General features: G+C 35.6%; 1 protein-coding gene across 1 annotated transcript; it reads left to right on the forward strand.

The window, feature by feature from the left end:
- Positions 1 to 593: 593 nt before the first annotated feature.
- RB195_008990 (uncharacterized protein) lies at positions 594 to 16896 on the forward strand (the record flags this gene model as incomplete). Its single annotated transcript, XM_064195773.1, has 4 exons — positions 594 to 626; positions 13631 to 13719; positions 15504 to 15660; positions 16741 to 16896. 4 exons carry the CDS (start codon positions 594 to 596, stop codon positions 16894 to 16896), a joined length of 435 nt encoding a protein of 144 aa, XP_064046918.1.
- Between the last annotated feature and the right edge of the window lie 1030 nt (positions 16897 to 17926).

The raw sequence follows: 17926 nt of genomic DNA on the forward strand, positions 1-17926 counted from the left end.
TTCAGTAATTTTGTTGCCATAAATTTTCAGTAATTTTTACATAAGTATTTACATTTCGTTTTTTTCTTCAAAATCTATTTTTCGTACGTGGTGACATCAGTAATGTTGATCTAGGCTTTGATGATGCTATTCGGGTCTAGCAGAATATTTTTTTTCGGGGAAAAATTGAAAAAAAAGAAAAAAGTTCGCCTAGAACCTAAGCGCAAAGTTAATGAAAGCGAGCCATACTGGACACGGGACCATAGGTTCTGGATACTAGCAACAATTCGTCCTAAACCTAAAAGTTCCTAGAATAAGAGATTTGTGGGGAAACCCTAGTGAAGTGTCAGGAAATCTCCTCTTCCTGTACTCAGCTCGGTCTCCTCGTCGTCGGAGCCTCGAGCACACTGACTGACTGGCTGAATTCGGCCGAGGATGCGAGCAGCGAGCATTTTCGCTCCGCCCACCATTGACACCTCTCCGATTCCGCCCTCACTCACACTCACACACACATACACACTACATTCTCAGTTTCACACGAGTTCTCGTGCCGAAACTACCGTATATTTCGTCGAATTAGCTTCGTAACGTGTAGCGTTCCCCGTCCGTCGGAAATGCTTGGCGCACAAGCGTTAAGAACAAAGCAGGTATGTCTATGATTTTATTGAGTGAATATGAGATTTTGAAAATTATTCTTTCCCTAAATTTTTGCCAAAAAAACTGATCCTTGCATAAATATTCTTTTTTATATGTCTATTCCCTTGAAATAAGATTAGTCGCAGATGAGAGATTTCTCCCCCGGACTTTCTCTTTAGACCCTTACCATATTTTCAAAATCTCGAACACAACAAAAAAAAAAGTTTTAACTTTCGTTTGCAATCCGTCTTCTTCTTTGTCCAGCCGAATTTTTTTCATTCACTCTCCAGACTTTCTCTTATCTTTAAAGCGCTCATCAATTAGAAAAATTTTTCGCCTCCGTTATCTTTTTTTTCACAACGATTCGATTTAGATTTTAAATTAAATTTAGATTTTAATGATTTACAAAAGAATGAGATAAAAGGGAAACACAAGATGGAGACATCTGCACTACTTTTTTCACTTGGAAAAAAACTTTATTTGTTGTATTGAGTAAGTTATATATATATATATATATATATATATATATATATATATATATATATATATATATATATATATATATATATATATATATAGTTGCTCCAAGATGTAAGTTTTGTGATGGGAATCCGACATTCTTCATAGATGTCTCACTTTCTCCAACTCATTCTTTTCTTCCATAATTTTCCTGCTTCTTCTTTTTTTTCTCTTCTATTTTGTCGCAATAAGCAGAGTTGTTTAAGTGCTTTCCTTCCGCTCTATTTGCTCTTGATGTCTTAATTCGCTTCGAAATATCCTTAAAAAAGACTTCAGATATTGAAGACATTGAAATAGCATGTATCGTAGATGTGAGGGCTAGAGGAGTCAATAACCTCCCATAGGGTTCAGTAAATATTTGAGGAATGATCGTTATGATCTTCTTTAAAACTCTTTTTTCCCATTATTTACCCAACTTATTTTTGCTATGAACTCAATCAGAAAAGCAACGTAAGAATGAGAGCCATTTATTTGCTTGTTGAATGTTTTGGAGCACAAAATGGGCAATTTTTTCCCCGATGTACGCCAACTTCTTTTCTCTCTCTATTGATGCTCTATTCAGCGTTTGCCTGCAAACTTCCCTTTTGACGAATGCTTCGCTTTTGTTGTGGTGCCGTTCATTTTTTTTGTGGGTGGACTTTTTTTTGGCGCTTGTCTACGTGTTATTTAAGACAAAACTGAATTTTTTTAACAGTTTTTTTTGGCAACGTCTAAGGCTTCTCTGTCGCCTGCTTTTGATGTTTTTCGTTTCTCATGTATAGGCATCCAAGTTCTAAATTTTTGCTAAATGAAAAAGATCCACTTGTCAAAAGAAACATCTCGTATCATGTTGGAAAGAGCTGTACCGTAGCTTTATTTTTTGTGTTCCGAAAAAAAAAGCTTCGAAATTATTAGGATTTTCCAGAAAACACTTTCAATTTTGCTCAATACATGATACATGATTTAAACATGACACCGGAGCCACTTTATCCTTCTATTAATTTTTTTCTGGACATTCAGCCAACTTTATTGCAAGAGACAATGTCTGCAAACGACAAATAATCACCCGAAAATTTATCATGTATTAGCTTGAAGAGGAGTGAGGATGTTGGATGAGTCGCGGTCGTCGACGGTCGACCTCTCTTTTCCGGAGACTCGGTTAAACTTACGCAATTGTTGAAATCAGATTCTGTTTCACTGCTCGTTGATGATTGTGGAGAGGGGGAAAGCGACAGCAGACACAACGCGACACATACGAATGATAAATGACGTGCTGTGTGCTGAAAAAAAGGGAAGCAGAGTGAACACAACGATTTATTATCCTCACATTCTAGTAGACAATTTATCGAACAAGAAATATCAGGAGAAGGAAGGATCGTAGAAGATGTTGTTTTCGACGTGGAACTGAGATTTTGTTGCGCTCACGTCTGCTCCGAAGCTCAATGAGCAGTTCATTCTGGAGCATGCCGGCGCATAACTGATTCTGGCATGGCTTGATTTTTTCTTTCTTCGACAACACCACCACCACCACCACCACCACCACCCCAACTCGGGATTCCCAACGGCTTCCACGCTTATAAATCTCCCGAATCATATTGCTTAGCTGTTTGCGACCACACCACACATACATACATACATACATACATACATACTTGTTTGCTCCGGCCGGCCAATACTCGAAGAAACATATTTGTTTTTCTCGTGGATTCTCCAACCAAGTGCTGTTGTTGACATTTCAACAACACAAACACACAGTATGTAGTAGTATGAGTAACAATTTCTCCGATTTTTCTCCCGGAATAACCTCGAATCCTCCAACCACCACATCGCAGTAATGGTCGGAAAAATTAGCTAACGTTTGGTCTCCTATGGGTCTTTTGCGAGACAAAAAAAAGACATCCATAGGATACATCAAGGAAACGCATCCATCTTTTCCTTGTAGAAACCATGATTGCATCCAGCAAGAGAAGAGGATATCTTTCAGAAATTCGACCATGTAGATCGGGGGGCAGAAAAGAAAAAAATCACGAAGCTGTAAATAGAGTTGGAGATTAAGAGATTCTTGTCATGTTGTGTATACGACAGCAAGTTGATGCAAAGCAATGGTGACGTATATAGGATGAAGATGTTTTGTGACAGCGGCAAGCGACGCCTTTGGAATAAATTCTGGAAACGAATGCATTTCTACACGAAACCGCGTGGAACGGGAGCAAAGTCAAAGTCGAGCGAAAATTACCGGAAGGAGGTGGATAATTCGTGTGGCAAGCAGTGGCATTTAACATGCAACCTCCACTCGTACACTACATAGCATCCAAGGAAGATAGACATCATTAACTCTTGGGATAAATGAAAAAATTCAAAAAAAAAATCTAAATTATATAATGTAAAAAAATTGTCCCGAAAAATTCATCAAATTCATCTAAGCAAGAGATTTGCTGCAGTATTGTTTATGTTTTTAAATTATATGAAGTCAGATAAAATTCCGAAAAAAATGTTAAAATTTTCGAAAATCCATCCAGTTGTAGTTTTCCAGAAAAATCGTTCTATGCTGCTTTGAAGTCCAAGAAGTCAATTCAGAGCAGCATGTAACGTTCTTTTCCGACATCAAATGACTTGCACTCGATTTGAGTACTTCTTGCTGGGTTAACCTCGAATTTCATGCATGTTTAAGTGGATGAGGTAAGTTTTTCTGGGTGCTGCAAAATGATGAGATTTTCTGGAGCTGTTCACATATTATCATCAAGACCAGAAACGTTTGATATAGAAATGACTTCAAATATTTGTTATTTTGACTTTTTCTTTGATCTTATGGGAGAAATTTTAAATGAATTTAATTTAATGAACTGATCCCTTAGTCTCTACAGAGCCAGTGTTCAAATCAGATCTCACCTTAATCAATAAACTGTGTCATACGTATGAAATATTTGTGATTACGGCGCAGATTCAAAATTTCTACAGGCAAAGGTCTAATTCATGAGTGCTTACAAATAGCTTGAAAAGGCATGCAAGTACGAGTAAGACTATAAGGATTTTTAAAGTAGATCACACTGATTTCTCGACCAGACTGTTTATCACTGTTTACCAGTGATGTTCAATCATTGGGAAAAGTGAATCCCCTACTGTAAAACGATAATTGATCATATTAGGCAGTCACTAGTAGCTTAACTTATAATTTAAGCATGTAACTATTATAATTTAAAAAATGTTACCAAGAAATAAATGAAAACAATTGAATAAATAAAAGAAGTAGATGAAAGTAAAATAACTAGTGCAGTATACTTTTTGAAACAGCTCAAGTTCTTTGAAGAAAAAAAAAACGTTAATTGAACTTAAATTTTAAAAAAACGTAAAAGCGTTGTTACTCCAAATAAATTAAGGTCCTTTCAACGCAATTTTAATTAAATTAAATAAATTTTTAACGATGCTATTTCAAATGTAACAATGCTGGAGAGTCCGAATATGGACCTGTTTTTAAAATTCAGGAAAATTTTCTAGAAGGAAATTTGGAAAACGATCGAAATATGATAAAACAATAAGGCTATGGATGAGAATAAAAATAAGAAAATCATTGATGTAGATCAAAATTGGCGTACTTCTATGGATTCATTTCTAATTTGATCGCAATTTCGCTTAGGAGTTTAGTGTAACAAAACGCTAAATGCGACTACTCTTATTCCCAGTTTTTTTTTTCTTTTCTGAGCACTAGGAAATACGGACATATCGTAAGAGACTATAAAAAATTGTAGAAAATTTTCAATTTTCTAAAACTTATAGAACAACTCTTCAATTCTTTTCCCATGAAATAAAATTGGTATCCTTGAAATTTTGCCATTTGAAAACTCCTGCAAAAGAAGCTACCATCTAGCATACTAATCTCTTCTCTAAATCCTTCTCATGAAACAGGTCAAACGTCCACAAACAAAAAATGTACTTCGTTATCCTATAATTCATGAAAATCCTTAAATTTATTATTGTCAAATTGGTCTTTTCAGAAGTTATAAATCATTAGTTTTAGAGGATTCCATTGTTTTTTTTTTGCTAAGAAAAACTATAAACAACCATTTTCAACTTTTTTTAGAATAAAGTTATCAGTAGCCAATAAAGTAACCGCTGCAAAAATTTTTTTAAAGCGTTACCTACCGTTCAGTGACCCAATCATTAATTTTTTGGGAGTATAATTTCCATTTTATTTCATATTCGATTAGAGCGATACTAAAGTGCAACTACGGTTTCATTTAAGCAGAGCCTGTAGGCTTTTTTTCTGGGAAGTCATCCTGGAGCAAGACAGATTAGCAAGACAGATTACCAGTGTTTACAGTGGATTTAAGAATAAACAAAGTGAATAATAAAGAAAGACTAGTGGATTTAGTAGAGGAATGTTGTTGATGTGGTACTGATCTCACCAAAAAACCACTAGGAAATGTTGTTGTGTTTTTCTTTTTTTTTCGAGGATTCAAGGGATTTTTTCATAGGATTTTAACGGATTTTTTTAGGATTCAAGAGGTCTTCAGGGGATTTATTCCAGTTTAATCCTCACTACAAATTTTCTTTTTTTCGAGATGATTCAGCGAAAATTCAGCTGAAGCAACTGCACCAAGAAAAATTATATACAAAAAAACAAAAAGGAATGATCTCTTCGATTTTGCCATTTTTTTAGGACTCAAGAAAAATGTTGTCTATCTTGATCCCATCTAACTGTCAAGTTTTCCCAGGTGTTGGGTTTTCAGGACCTCTAACCATAAACTATACGGTAACAACACGTAAATAGTGTTTATGGTCACAGTATTCAATGATCTCACATGTTTTCGCTCACGATCACTGTGACTGACAAAACATATTTAACATTTCACGAATGGAAATCCTGAAAGAAAAATTTCAAATGCGATAGGATTTGAAATATGACAAAGTATTAGGGATTGACTAATGTTGTTTTTACGAATTTCAATTTAAAATCTCTCTGACCGGAAATCACCTCCAGTCGCTCTAAAATTCGAGAAAAAAATATAAAAATAACCTTTTTTTGTTAGAAAAACAAAATAGAATTTGTCGTCAGATGGTACGCAGTTGAAAACGAGGGTAATAATACGTGAAGGCGAATTATATGTGAAGTATATGTATGAGAATAAAAATTTCAGTCTAGTTTGCTTCAATAGGGACGAAAAAAGCTACAATCCTTACCGGTAGCTACAATCCTTCAAATATCTAACTGAATAAAGTTAAAATTTATAAAGCTTATGAGCACAGATCATTTTGTAGGAAAAAGAAAAGAAAGAATGCCTGTGGAAAGAAAAAAACCAAGTTATTTTTGTTCTCTTTCCAGTTCTCTAAGTCAACATTTAGTGATTTTCAATAAATATAATATCTAGCTTTGTTCAAAAGTAGTTTAAATTAAATTAAGATACTAATTCATAATAATTAAGCCGCCCTGGTTTTCGCTCAATGATAAAGTAATCGCGAGGGAAAAAAATTTCCTCACAGCGTCATTCGAAGTGAAACTCGATATAATGTACATGAAAATTATGGTAACACGAATTAAATAAACTATTTCAGTAGAAAATAAATTAACTCCTCAGAATTACGGTTTCGAAATTTGAAAGTGTGGAGACGAACCAAGGTACTCAAAAATTAATCATTCTGAAGGAGCCTACCAAAGTCGTAAGTGTGTAGCGATGATTACGAGGTTACAACTCTGTTTCCCCGCTTATAACATAACCTTCAAGCACTTTTTGTGGAGAAGAATCGAAAAGAAAACTGCCATGGACATCCGACAAGAAGGACGTACCTCATTAATACCATCGAAGCGTCACGATTATGTCTTACACAGCTGACGTCCAGTGTGAAAAAAGCAAAAGAGATGCTAAAACAAAAAACGCGGCCGCTATTTTCGTTCTTTTCAACACGGAAATTAAAATAGAACGGGTCTTTTTTCTTTCAAGAAAAAAGAACCATGGAAATTGAATTTCTGGATAAATTTCCTCTTGCGAATGATGTTTTTCTAGAGTCTATGGGAAATAGAAAAATGTTATTCTGGAATATTAAAACCTGCGTCACAAAATTGGTGCTTATTTCAGAAATTTCATGGGAATTATGCAAGCATTTCTTGATAAATGTAATGACTAGTAAGATACGCATTAGTTCAATTGTGAATTTGTGGATAAAGTAGCGATTTTTGGAAAGAGCGCTAATTCTATTTTTGATATGTTGAAGATTTTATTTCCAAAAAAAATTCTTACAAATTCACCGTGAACTTTCTTCAAACATTTCGATTATGTGGTCATTTTGAAATTGGAAATAATAAAGTTGTTAATTAAATTAAAAAGTGCTCTGGTGCAGATGTAAATCATAAGTGAGGACACTGTAGAATATTCAATTGATCTTATTCTAAATTTCTTTTATTTCGTTTAAAAATTATTTATGAATCAATCTATTATCTTTTTGTTGTGGTTGAATGAGCGGAAATAGCGAAATTGTTGGGATTTCCTTGAAAACGTTCACTTTTTCGGAAATTCAAAACGAGTCAAATTTCTCAACAGCTTCATTTTAGCTCTTTCCAAACCAAAAATTTATCGAGTTAGGAAAAATACGTAGAATTCATAAAAGAAAGGACTTTTTCCTCCTTCACTGCTTCCTTTTTCCTCAGATTACGTTCCCACTGAATTTTCATCTCTCTTTTCTCCAATATCTTCTTCTTTCATCCAAATATCAAATGTTCTTGTGTTTTGTTGTCCCTTAAGTATTGGAAATTTAAAGATTCCCAGTGTTCCAAGAGGTTCTTACCAGCAGAAAGTCATCCGGATGTAAATTTGTAGCGAACATATTTGCATAGGAGTCCAAAAACTACATCGAGCCATATTTGTACGTCCACAAACAAAACGATAAACTTCAATAAAGAGATCTGAGAAGGATGTGAAAAGGTTCTGAAATGATTCCTCCAGCGCAAACATTTCTCGTCTAAACTGTGGCAATAAGAAGTCCAGAGGATTCCGTATATGTTCACAAAGACGAATTTTTGGCGAATTCCCAACTGGGGGACGGTCACCGCCCTTCGAGTTTCCCCGGTTGTTCACGTGAGGACGAGTTCCTGCGTTAGCGAAGCTCAGATGATTGTGATTGCAACAGGTAGATAAATCAAAGACTGATGTGAACGAAAAATACTGGGTAGCTGGGTGATTCACAGATTTTCTGTGGGACCATATCGATTTTTTTCTTCATCACGAGACCTGTGGATTTCAAACCGTTTAGAAATTGGTTTGCGGAAAAAAAAACAGAAAAAAAAATTCAGAAAAGCATAATGAGACCCTTCTGTCATTGAAAATAAATAAAATAAAAAAGGAAGCAGAGAAAATTTTTTTTAGAAAAAAATAGAAATTAAATCACACCAGCACTGTGAACTCATAATTAATTTCACCTGGGTAAAAGTCCAATCCTTAAGGCAATGTTAGTATGTCTACAGTATCTAAAAATACATAGCCTCACCTCCATAACCACGGCCAAAAGTGAGTTATTGAGGATTTTATCGTTAGGATGTTTAGTTCCAAGAAGACTAAGTTTTCCACTATATCCCAAGCCAGAAATTTCATAGATTTTCAAGAAATAGTAGACGTAGACGCATGAGAAGCTGTGAAAACCGTAAAAAAAATTTTTTATCTCTACTGTCTCTACGAAATGTCCGCTAAAACTGTCTTTCTGAAATTTTTCATCGATCATCAATTTTTTGGCGAGTTTTTTTTTCTATTAATTTCTGGTAAGTTGTTCTTGAAATATGACGATGCATTAAAATTTATGACTAATTTCGTTGGTAAGTACGCGTAATACGTCATTTTCTTATAGTTGGGCTCAATTCTCCATATTTTATTCAATTTAACTGGGTACTTAGATCGGAAATTGGTGAGCGAAAAACTCAGAGGAAAAAAGATGGACCGAAAATAACGGATGTTAATCATTTTTAGTGCAAATGCTTTTTTGTTTATGTTATCCGCTCCTTTTCATCATATTTTTCATCCTGAAAGACAAGAAAAATCTACACCTACAAAAGCAAAAAAAAAATCAAATCTTAGAAAGTTTCAATACCAGTGACCTTCTAATAGTCGTTAGAAGAAAGAAACTCGTTCGTTTTCGTATGCTCAGCTTAAAAACTTAATAAAAAAAAACTTTAGAAAAATCAAACTAAGATCATTCCGGCCTTGAACCCGGGAAAAAAGGAACGAAAGTCTTGATGACGTAAGAGTAAAGTATAATAAATAGTCTAACATGCACCATTCGTTATTCGGAGAAACAACTGTTGCTGTGCTGAAAACAAGGCAATGCAGACAATGCTGTCCGACACGAAAAACCTCCTGTGTATTGATGGTGTCCAACATTCTGAACCATTTATTTTTTCGGGGAGAAATTCAAAAAAAGTTGGGTAGATGCATAAAATTTTGGAAAAGAACGAAAAGAACGAATCGTCTCCAGCTTTTGTGGATATATGTAATTGCAAAATAACTTTCAGCGAGGGAAGGAGAGAGAAAGTGGGAATTTTTTCTCCAAAATTCAAAAATTGTCATTTGGTAAAGCTCTGACGAAGATATTCCGAAGATATTCGTCTTATTGTGTTATGGACGTTTATCAACGGAAGATGTCGCGTTATTCCTAATTAGTTTTTCTTCCAAGAGTTACATCTACAGGCTCTTAGTTGCCGATGCACTGAAAGAATTCTGTGATTTTGTGAAAGAATTTTGTGATTTTGTGTGATTTTCATGTGTTCGCTGTCCAACTGACGAATCATTACCACGCTTATTGTGAAGTGTTTCAATGAGATCCCGGATGTGTCAATTTATAAGCGTGGATTGATTGGAGTGTGTAATAGTTGAGGTGCGAGACACGTGTGCACTTCATCCTATCAAACAATTGCGTAAACTAGAAATAAGGCGACTGATGAGAGTTTCCCGAGTGGGCTGTAAATAATATGCAATGCGAAAATACGCAGAAAAAAATTAAAACTTATGAAAATGGTTTCTCCGTCCGCATTCCTCAACCATTAGGTTTAGGTTCCGGTGGTTTTTTCTTTACTTTGGATATTGCTTCTTTTTGAGACATATAAATTTCAATCTAATTTTCTATCTTTACCCTTCATCCTAGAATTTCGAAAAAAAAGAATAAAATGATCTACATACTACTAGAAGCTGGGACCTAAGGTATTTAGGAGCGCCGCTTTATTGATTGAGTTTAATCTATCATCGATGATCAGGGGAACCCCATCCAGGATATCAAAAGAAAATGGCGCGGTAGAAAGTGCAACTAATTAATTTTTGAAATATTTTCAAACTTTTGCATCAAGTTTTAGGAGCAATAAAACAATCTTTTGCTGTTAGATGGTCGAACCTAAAGAGTGCCAGCTAGGATCCCAAAAAAAAGTGACCGTCGTAGTAGAAAGTGCAACTGGTTATGCATTAATCAGTTGCACTTTCTACTACGAAAGTCACTTTTTTTTGAGATCCGCATTTTTTTTCAATAATATTTTCTTAGTCATTGACTTGGTGAATGTGGAGACGAGCACGTACCACCACAATGATTACAATTTATTTTTGGGAACTAAAGTGAAAATGAAACTTTGAAAGATCCAAAGTAGTAATACAGTAAACCATCGACTTATAAGCTTTCGACTGGTAGTAGGTGAAGTAAAAAAAAATTCTGAGCATTTTTTTTCACTTTGTTTCAGCGAAAAAATTACCATAATTAGGATCGATCGATTTGGATCGAATATGCCCCGTTTTGTTCAATAACTTTTGTTTATTTTTTATGGGAATTTTATAATTTGGCAATTGAAGAAGTCCTCGTCCATATTAAAAAAAAATTTGACCACCTCACTTTCAGAAGTGTCCCTTGAGCTCAGTTTTGTACCTTGAAGAAAATTTTCCATTTTTCTTGAAAATTCGATAGTCGATCAATGCACTGATAAGAATGACCAAAACTCAAAACTTTTCACTTCACCTAATAATTTCAAAATTTCGTTTTATCCATTCAGTAGAATTTTGCCACGGAGTAATCGGTCGATGACAGATTTTTTGATAAACAAGCTAGCAGAGGTATTGTACATAACATTTAGTTTCTATTCACTTTTTTCTCATTTACACTCTCAGCTTCATACCTCTTGACTTTGTCGGTTAATTGATTGATTGGGTGTAGCTCAATGGTATGAGATCGTACATCATTATGGCACGTTTCCACAAGGTCAATGGTTCGACACCTCTCAAGCCGCAGTGATGTTTCTCATTCCTCAGAGGTTGACAAATTGCCATCAGAATTGTCCGGAAGAAAAAGGATATTGGTTTGATGCATTGGTTGTTCTTCACAGGTCGCTGTACACAATTCCTTACACTTTCCTGCAGCTCAACCGATTCCTAATTCAAATTGAACGCCTTGTTACTTCACTAAGAGGCTGATCGAGCATTCTATCCCATTTTTTCATTATTCATTCATAAAAGAAGCAATGTATATTGATAAAGACATCACCTTTTTTATTTTTTATCAATTATTTATATTTTGGATTATTATTTATTTCTTATTTTTTTATCAGTTATTTTGGAATAGTTGATTTCCATACGATCTGAAGACTATTTAAAGACGTTACCCCGTAAATCTGACGTGGTATGGATTTCAAATGGATAAACTCTATACGGGGTCGTAGATTGCGTGGTTCCGAGGAGTGGTTCCGTTCATCTCTCCCTAATCGTAGTAAAAAAAAACGGCGTGAAAGACTCCGTTTTTCACGACGATTTCAGTTGCAACGCTCCACTCTCGTACACGCGCCGCATCCAGCTGCGCAGCGGTCGAAAGCCAGTGAGTTCTCCTCGACTGCCTATTCAAGTGAAACTAATGGCTACTGAGGGGAACAGAGCGCATACATAGAGGAGCGTTCCTCGTAAGAGCTAAAGCGGTTCCCACGCCTTTTTTTTGAAAACGATTAGAGAGGGATGAGCGGAACCACCACTGATCACGCAATCTACAACTCCATCTCTAGCTTTTGCCATGGATTCTCTCACCACGTCAGATTCGCGGAATGCTGCCAGTAACTTAAAGGCATCATTCCACAAATCTGAGGTGGTACAGATTTCAGGAGGAGTATTCGTGCACGGGGTCCCAGATTATGGAGAGGGGATTCCGTCCATTTCTTCCTAATTGCCGTAAAAAACAGCTTGGAAGATGCGGTTTCGGGCGTTCTAGCGCTCTATCTTCCTTTTTTTTCATTTTCCCAAGGAGTTTGACTGGAGCGCGCCAGCCTTGTGCGGCGCCGCATCTTCCTTTTTTTACGGCAATTATGAAGAAATGGACGGAATCACCCCTCTCCATAATCTGCTATCCCATATAAGAATACTCTACCTGAAATCTGCACCACCTCAGATTCGTGGGGTGATCCCTTTAAGTGAAGATCAATACCGGTTAGATTTAGAAAAAAAAAACTAAAGAGATATAGAAACTAACTTATAAAATTTTTCTTTTCTTATTTTTTCTTTCTTTTTTTTCTAAGATTTCTTAAGGCTTAAGCTTTTTAGGTGAATTATAAGCGTGAAATTGTTTCAGGGCTGCTTTCTTCCCAGCTACTAAAAAAAAGTTTTACAATTTAGAATTATTGGACAGATAGGATAGGGTAGGATATTATTGGATAGGAAACGTAGTTCTGCTTTGTCAACACGAAATGCTGCTTGTGACATGTTATTTTCGAAAAGTTATGGTCGCCATGTGATTTAGACAAAGCCAAAAATTCACTTGAGTCGAAAAAGTTTTTTTTGGAAGAAAAAAAGCAGCATTTTTTTTGGATTTGATATTTGTTTCCTTAAGTTGAAAAGGACACGAAGTTGTTACAATTTTCATTATTTTCCTGGCTGACTTTTTTGCAACTGCATCACCTTCAAAACTCGAAAAGATGACGTAAAAAGTGATTATTCTGTTCAAATGCCGTACTCGGACAGCAAAAAAAATGTTTATCTCATAGCTACAAGATTGAAGCCTAGATTAGTATGGATACGATTTATGGATCGCATTTTGTAACCTATTCGTACGTCAAAATATAATTATGGAGAATAATGAGGGGAAAAAAAGGATTTTAAGGTTGAAAATATTAATTTCTATCAAATTTACGAAAAAAAAAAACTTTGAATGAAATTCTCAACTGATGAATGTCCCATTCGATTTCCCATTCCCGCAGCAGAATCCCGTTGACCTTCATTATTTAATGCCTATACAAATAATGGTCGGCGAAAAACTTCTGAACATCTTCATGAGGTTAGGGTAGTAGTTTTAAACTTGGTTATTTTATCTACAAACATTCTATTTCACTGGTATACCGGCAGCTGCTTTGTGCTAATTTAATTTTTAATTTTAAAATTTTTTCCAAGCTACATTACTTCTTACATACGGGGGAAGAATTGAGATAGAATGAAAAAAACAGAAATGGATTAATTTTTTAAATATGTTTTTTTCCAAACGCCTTCAAAGTTGTGAAGGATGAAATTAAAAATTCACAAGTGATTTTCAGAAAGCTGAACAAAAAGAGAAGGAGAAAAGACAACGTGAGCGACTACGAAGTCTTGAGCTTCAACGCGATAAGCTGCATAAAGCTGCATGGTAAGCTTTTATTGAGCACATTTTTTTTATACATAGGCATATGTAGATAAATTTTTCCTGCGTTAACTTTTTAAATTACTTTTCACGATATTAAGTTGGTTAAGCGCTGAGTTTCTTTTTTTTACTGGAGCAAAGAATGCAGTATTTTGAGAAGTGCCACATGCGAAAACGGCAAAATACCCTGGGGACAGTAAAAATCCCGGCCAACTTCATAGATATTGATAAAGCGAAAGCACCGCTTGAGAAATGATGGTTGCTTCTACTGCGAAGAACTTCCCTTCATATTTGTAACTGTTTTTTTTTCAGATTTCTAGGAGTTTTTCTGCTATTTTTCTTCTACTCATGTGCCATAGAACACCTTCCTAAAATGCGTATGTGTCAAGAATTCGGTCATGATAATCCACTGACTCCGCACTGGATGTGCATGTGTTTATCAGGAATTATGCGAAGAAATGAATTTTCATTCAAATACGTACCGAAAAATGAAAGAGTAGGAAAGAAGAATTCTAAATCTTGAAGCGAGTGTACACAGCGGCGAAGGTGTCTTCTTCACAATTCAACTACAATTCAATAGAATATTTTTTCAAAATTTTTATCCTAGAGTTTTTTGAATCACTAGCGAGGACTAGATAAATTGCTACTTTTCAAACCCTTAACGAGAAAATATACAATATTTCGTGTCTGAATAACGTTTTGGGACTTCATCCTCGTTCATGTCCCTTGTAAGGTCCCATTGAGCATGCGAAAAAAGATTGGAGCATAAAGTTCTGTTTCATGTCGAAAATCCGGAAAAGCCGCTACTAATAATGAGTGCTATTTTTCGTTCGGAAGTAATCTAGAAATGAAAATAGTGAGAAAAAACTGCCTTATTTTTTTACACCCGTATCTCTTCTACATAAGGAAAAATTGCCCAGATTGATGCGCAGTCAAATGTAGAGAGCTGCTATGGTCTTCCTATTCTTCATCCTACGCTGTTGTTTACCGACACTGTTGACAGCTTGAGTAGGTAAACAGGCTGGTTAGTGGATACGGTAACCTGTGCCACGATATCGATACTGGCAGACAATGATCAGTTTGGGACCATCAGCCCTCCTGTAGAACTAAAATCGGGTGTGACTGTGAAAATAACGGACGCGGTGTTAGATAATATTTTGACCATATGATGCAGACGTACGATTACATTTTAGCAGAAAAGCTATTGAGATTTTTTTTCTTAAATGGAACTGGATGAGAGATGACGAACGGAAAATGAGGGGAAATAAGTTCTTTCAGGATATACATAGATAAACTGTACAACAACACGTCACTAGAGAGTTGCACTCATTGTCGAAGAAAAATTGTTTTTTAAAACAAAAAAAAATAAAAAAAATAAAACAGATGAATAAAATTAAAGATCAAATTTAAAAATGATCGGTTTCGCGCAGTCGAATATTCCCTAAAGTTGTCCCAGATTCAAAGAGAACGAGCATATTCGATACATGTAGTACAATGTCAAGTCAATTATGTCTACACAAACGGTTCCCTCGAAATCCACAACTAATAATTAGGAATTTAATAAGGAAATTTTTTTACTCATCAATTCTATTACTAACCTTTTTGGACGTTAGACGTTAGTATTAGATAAATTTTCATCGAGTTGAAAGGGTGTGTCTATAACGTACGTTATAAACGTTTATATAAAGAAGTGTTCACAGTTGATAAAGACGAATGTTTCTACAAAATACTGAAGTGAAAAAATCGGAACAAGATCGAAAAAAAACCCGAATAAATTAAAAAATTTTCAGTGAAGAAGCAGCTGCACATTATTTGGAGATTTCCGCTCAACCACCGCTGAAATCGACAAAACACAGGCATAGTGTTCACACATCCACGGTGCCGCATTTACAAGTAACGTCAGCCTCATTTGAGAAGATCCCTACTAATGGACAGTACCTAAAGAACGTAAGTGCTGGAATCGAACTGACGTTGCCACATTTGCAAATGTAAATATAGAAAAGATAGATAAACAATTATAATAATATAAAAATAATAAATATAAAAGGAAAAAATGGTGATTTAGGGTATGAAATGCTGAAGAATAGTGTTTAAATGAATAAAAAATGTTAAATTTCAATAGAAAATAACCCGATCCATGTCTCTTTTCCATTCCACAAATAACAGCAACTGTTTTGGAGACGATAAGTCAGTTTTTGAGTGATGACGAACGTTCAACGCTTGCAAAGGAAGGGATGACGTGTTACAGGAAACTTTTTGCAGGTGTCCTGGAACCTTCACCCATCCATTTCCTTTTATTTATTCATTGAACGCTATTTATTTCGAAAATGATGTTGTTAATAACAATTCTGCATGAAAACTGATGGATATTCTTGCGAAATGCTAGTTTTCTTTTATTTTTAATTGATATGAATGGGGTGGTGTAGCGCAGTCGGTTAGAGGTCGGTCCGCCTTTTGCACGATCGATCGGAGGTTCGAATCCGTTCCAGTGCTCACCAGCCATTTCTTCCCTCAGTGGTCGATAAATTGCTTAGACTTGTCTGGAAGGATAAAAAAACACTGACCCGATACATCGGCTGGCCCCCGCAAGTCATTGCGTAGGCCAGTTACACGTTCATAAACCTCAAACTATTCTGGATTGAAGTGAACGTGGGGGCACATCCCAGACGGATCGATTAATCCCAGAAACTTTATCCTGTATCCTCATTGATGTAACTATTCTTAAATGCATAGCTCTACCGGAACATAAATATGGAAAGAAAAAAATCAAGATGGAACAGGGCTTGGGATGATTTCTTAGAAAAAAAAAAAGACACTTGAGAACGGACATTAGTTTTGAAAGCATAGTATTGAGTCCACGCTACTTCTTTATTTTACTTCAGGGTTTTTTTTGACAAGTTGTCTACCGTAATTTTTTAACCAACATTAGTATTGTAAGCATACTGTAAGGAGTCGACACTACTTCTTTAAGTTATTTCGGTTTTTTTTTTGACAATTTCTCTACAGTAATTTTTTCGACTTTTTCAGCCAAATGGACCTCAACGTTCTACATCGTCGGACTATTGTAGAGAGGATCGTAAAGAGGCACTATCAAACAGTAATAAATTCTTGAAATGGCTTGGAATAGGTAGTGGAAATGACAAAAAAGATCTAAAACATCGTAGGATGAGCACTTTCACCTGAATAATGTATGTCGATGAGTATCGCAGCTATGTATGTGATTTTTCTCATTTTGTTTTTGTCATCGTTTTTTGTCTACTGAATTGTAATTGTCCAATATTATTTGTATGCTTGTGACACCAATAATCTTGGGCATAAGCACATTTTGTTATTTTTCCAACGTTCCACACATCAAATGTGTTTATTTTATTCCCAGATAAGAGTTCCAGTTTTCCGCTATCACTCCATTTTCTTTTTAATTTTTCTAATGACTGACCATTTTTCTTATAAAATGCTACTCTTGTGCTGTTGCTCACAGCACGTCTTGTACACATAAAATTTATAGTGTGTTGTACAGGGTGCGAGCGGTGTGGGAATTCCCTCGTTCTTATCCCTGCTCTCAATCGTTTCCCTTCTCTATCAGTAGTTATTTTTAATCATTCGATGTTTATGATTCTTCTAGAAGCCGACGATCACTTATACATCTCATTAAAAAATTTTTAAAACACTCCACAATTAACTTTAAGACGTTGGTCATGAATTTGTTCTTGCCACACTTCTTCACGGGAGCTGTACATGATATAATATCTGCCTAGTAACAGAAATAAACTATGATACTCTAATTTGGTGATAAAGTGGATTGTAGGCGTGCGTAGCGCAGCTGGTAAGAGGTACAGCTGTGTTTGGACGATCGATGGTTCGAAACCGCCGCAGAACCATTCAAAACTTCCATCTCTCTAAGGCAGATAAATTGGTACCAGGCGTTCTCAGAAGGACAAAAATGATAAACTTGACAAGTCGAGAAGCGTTCATTACACGGATCAGCGCGTTGCACTTTATCTTTGATCCTTAGGAAGATTTGGCCACATCTTGGTCAAAATCCACTATTAAATGTCCACTGCTAGTGAGAAATCTCTAACAATCTTTTCCCTCAGCTCCCTCAGCAATTTTCTTTGGCCAGCAACTTCTAGTCTTCGCAAAGACGTCCTCAAAACCTCGACAACTGACAAAATCCAGAAACAGAGGTTGGATGAGCACTATAAAGATCAGAAAC

This window comes from Necator americanus, chromosome III, assembly GCF_031761385.1.
Source record: "Necator americanus strain Aroian chromosome III, whole genome shotgun sequence".
NCBI classification, from domain to species: Eukaryota; Metazoa; Nematoda; class Chromadorea; order Rhabditida; family Ancylostomatidae; genus Necator; species Necator americanus.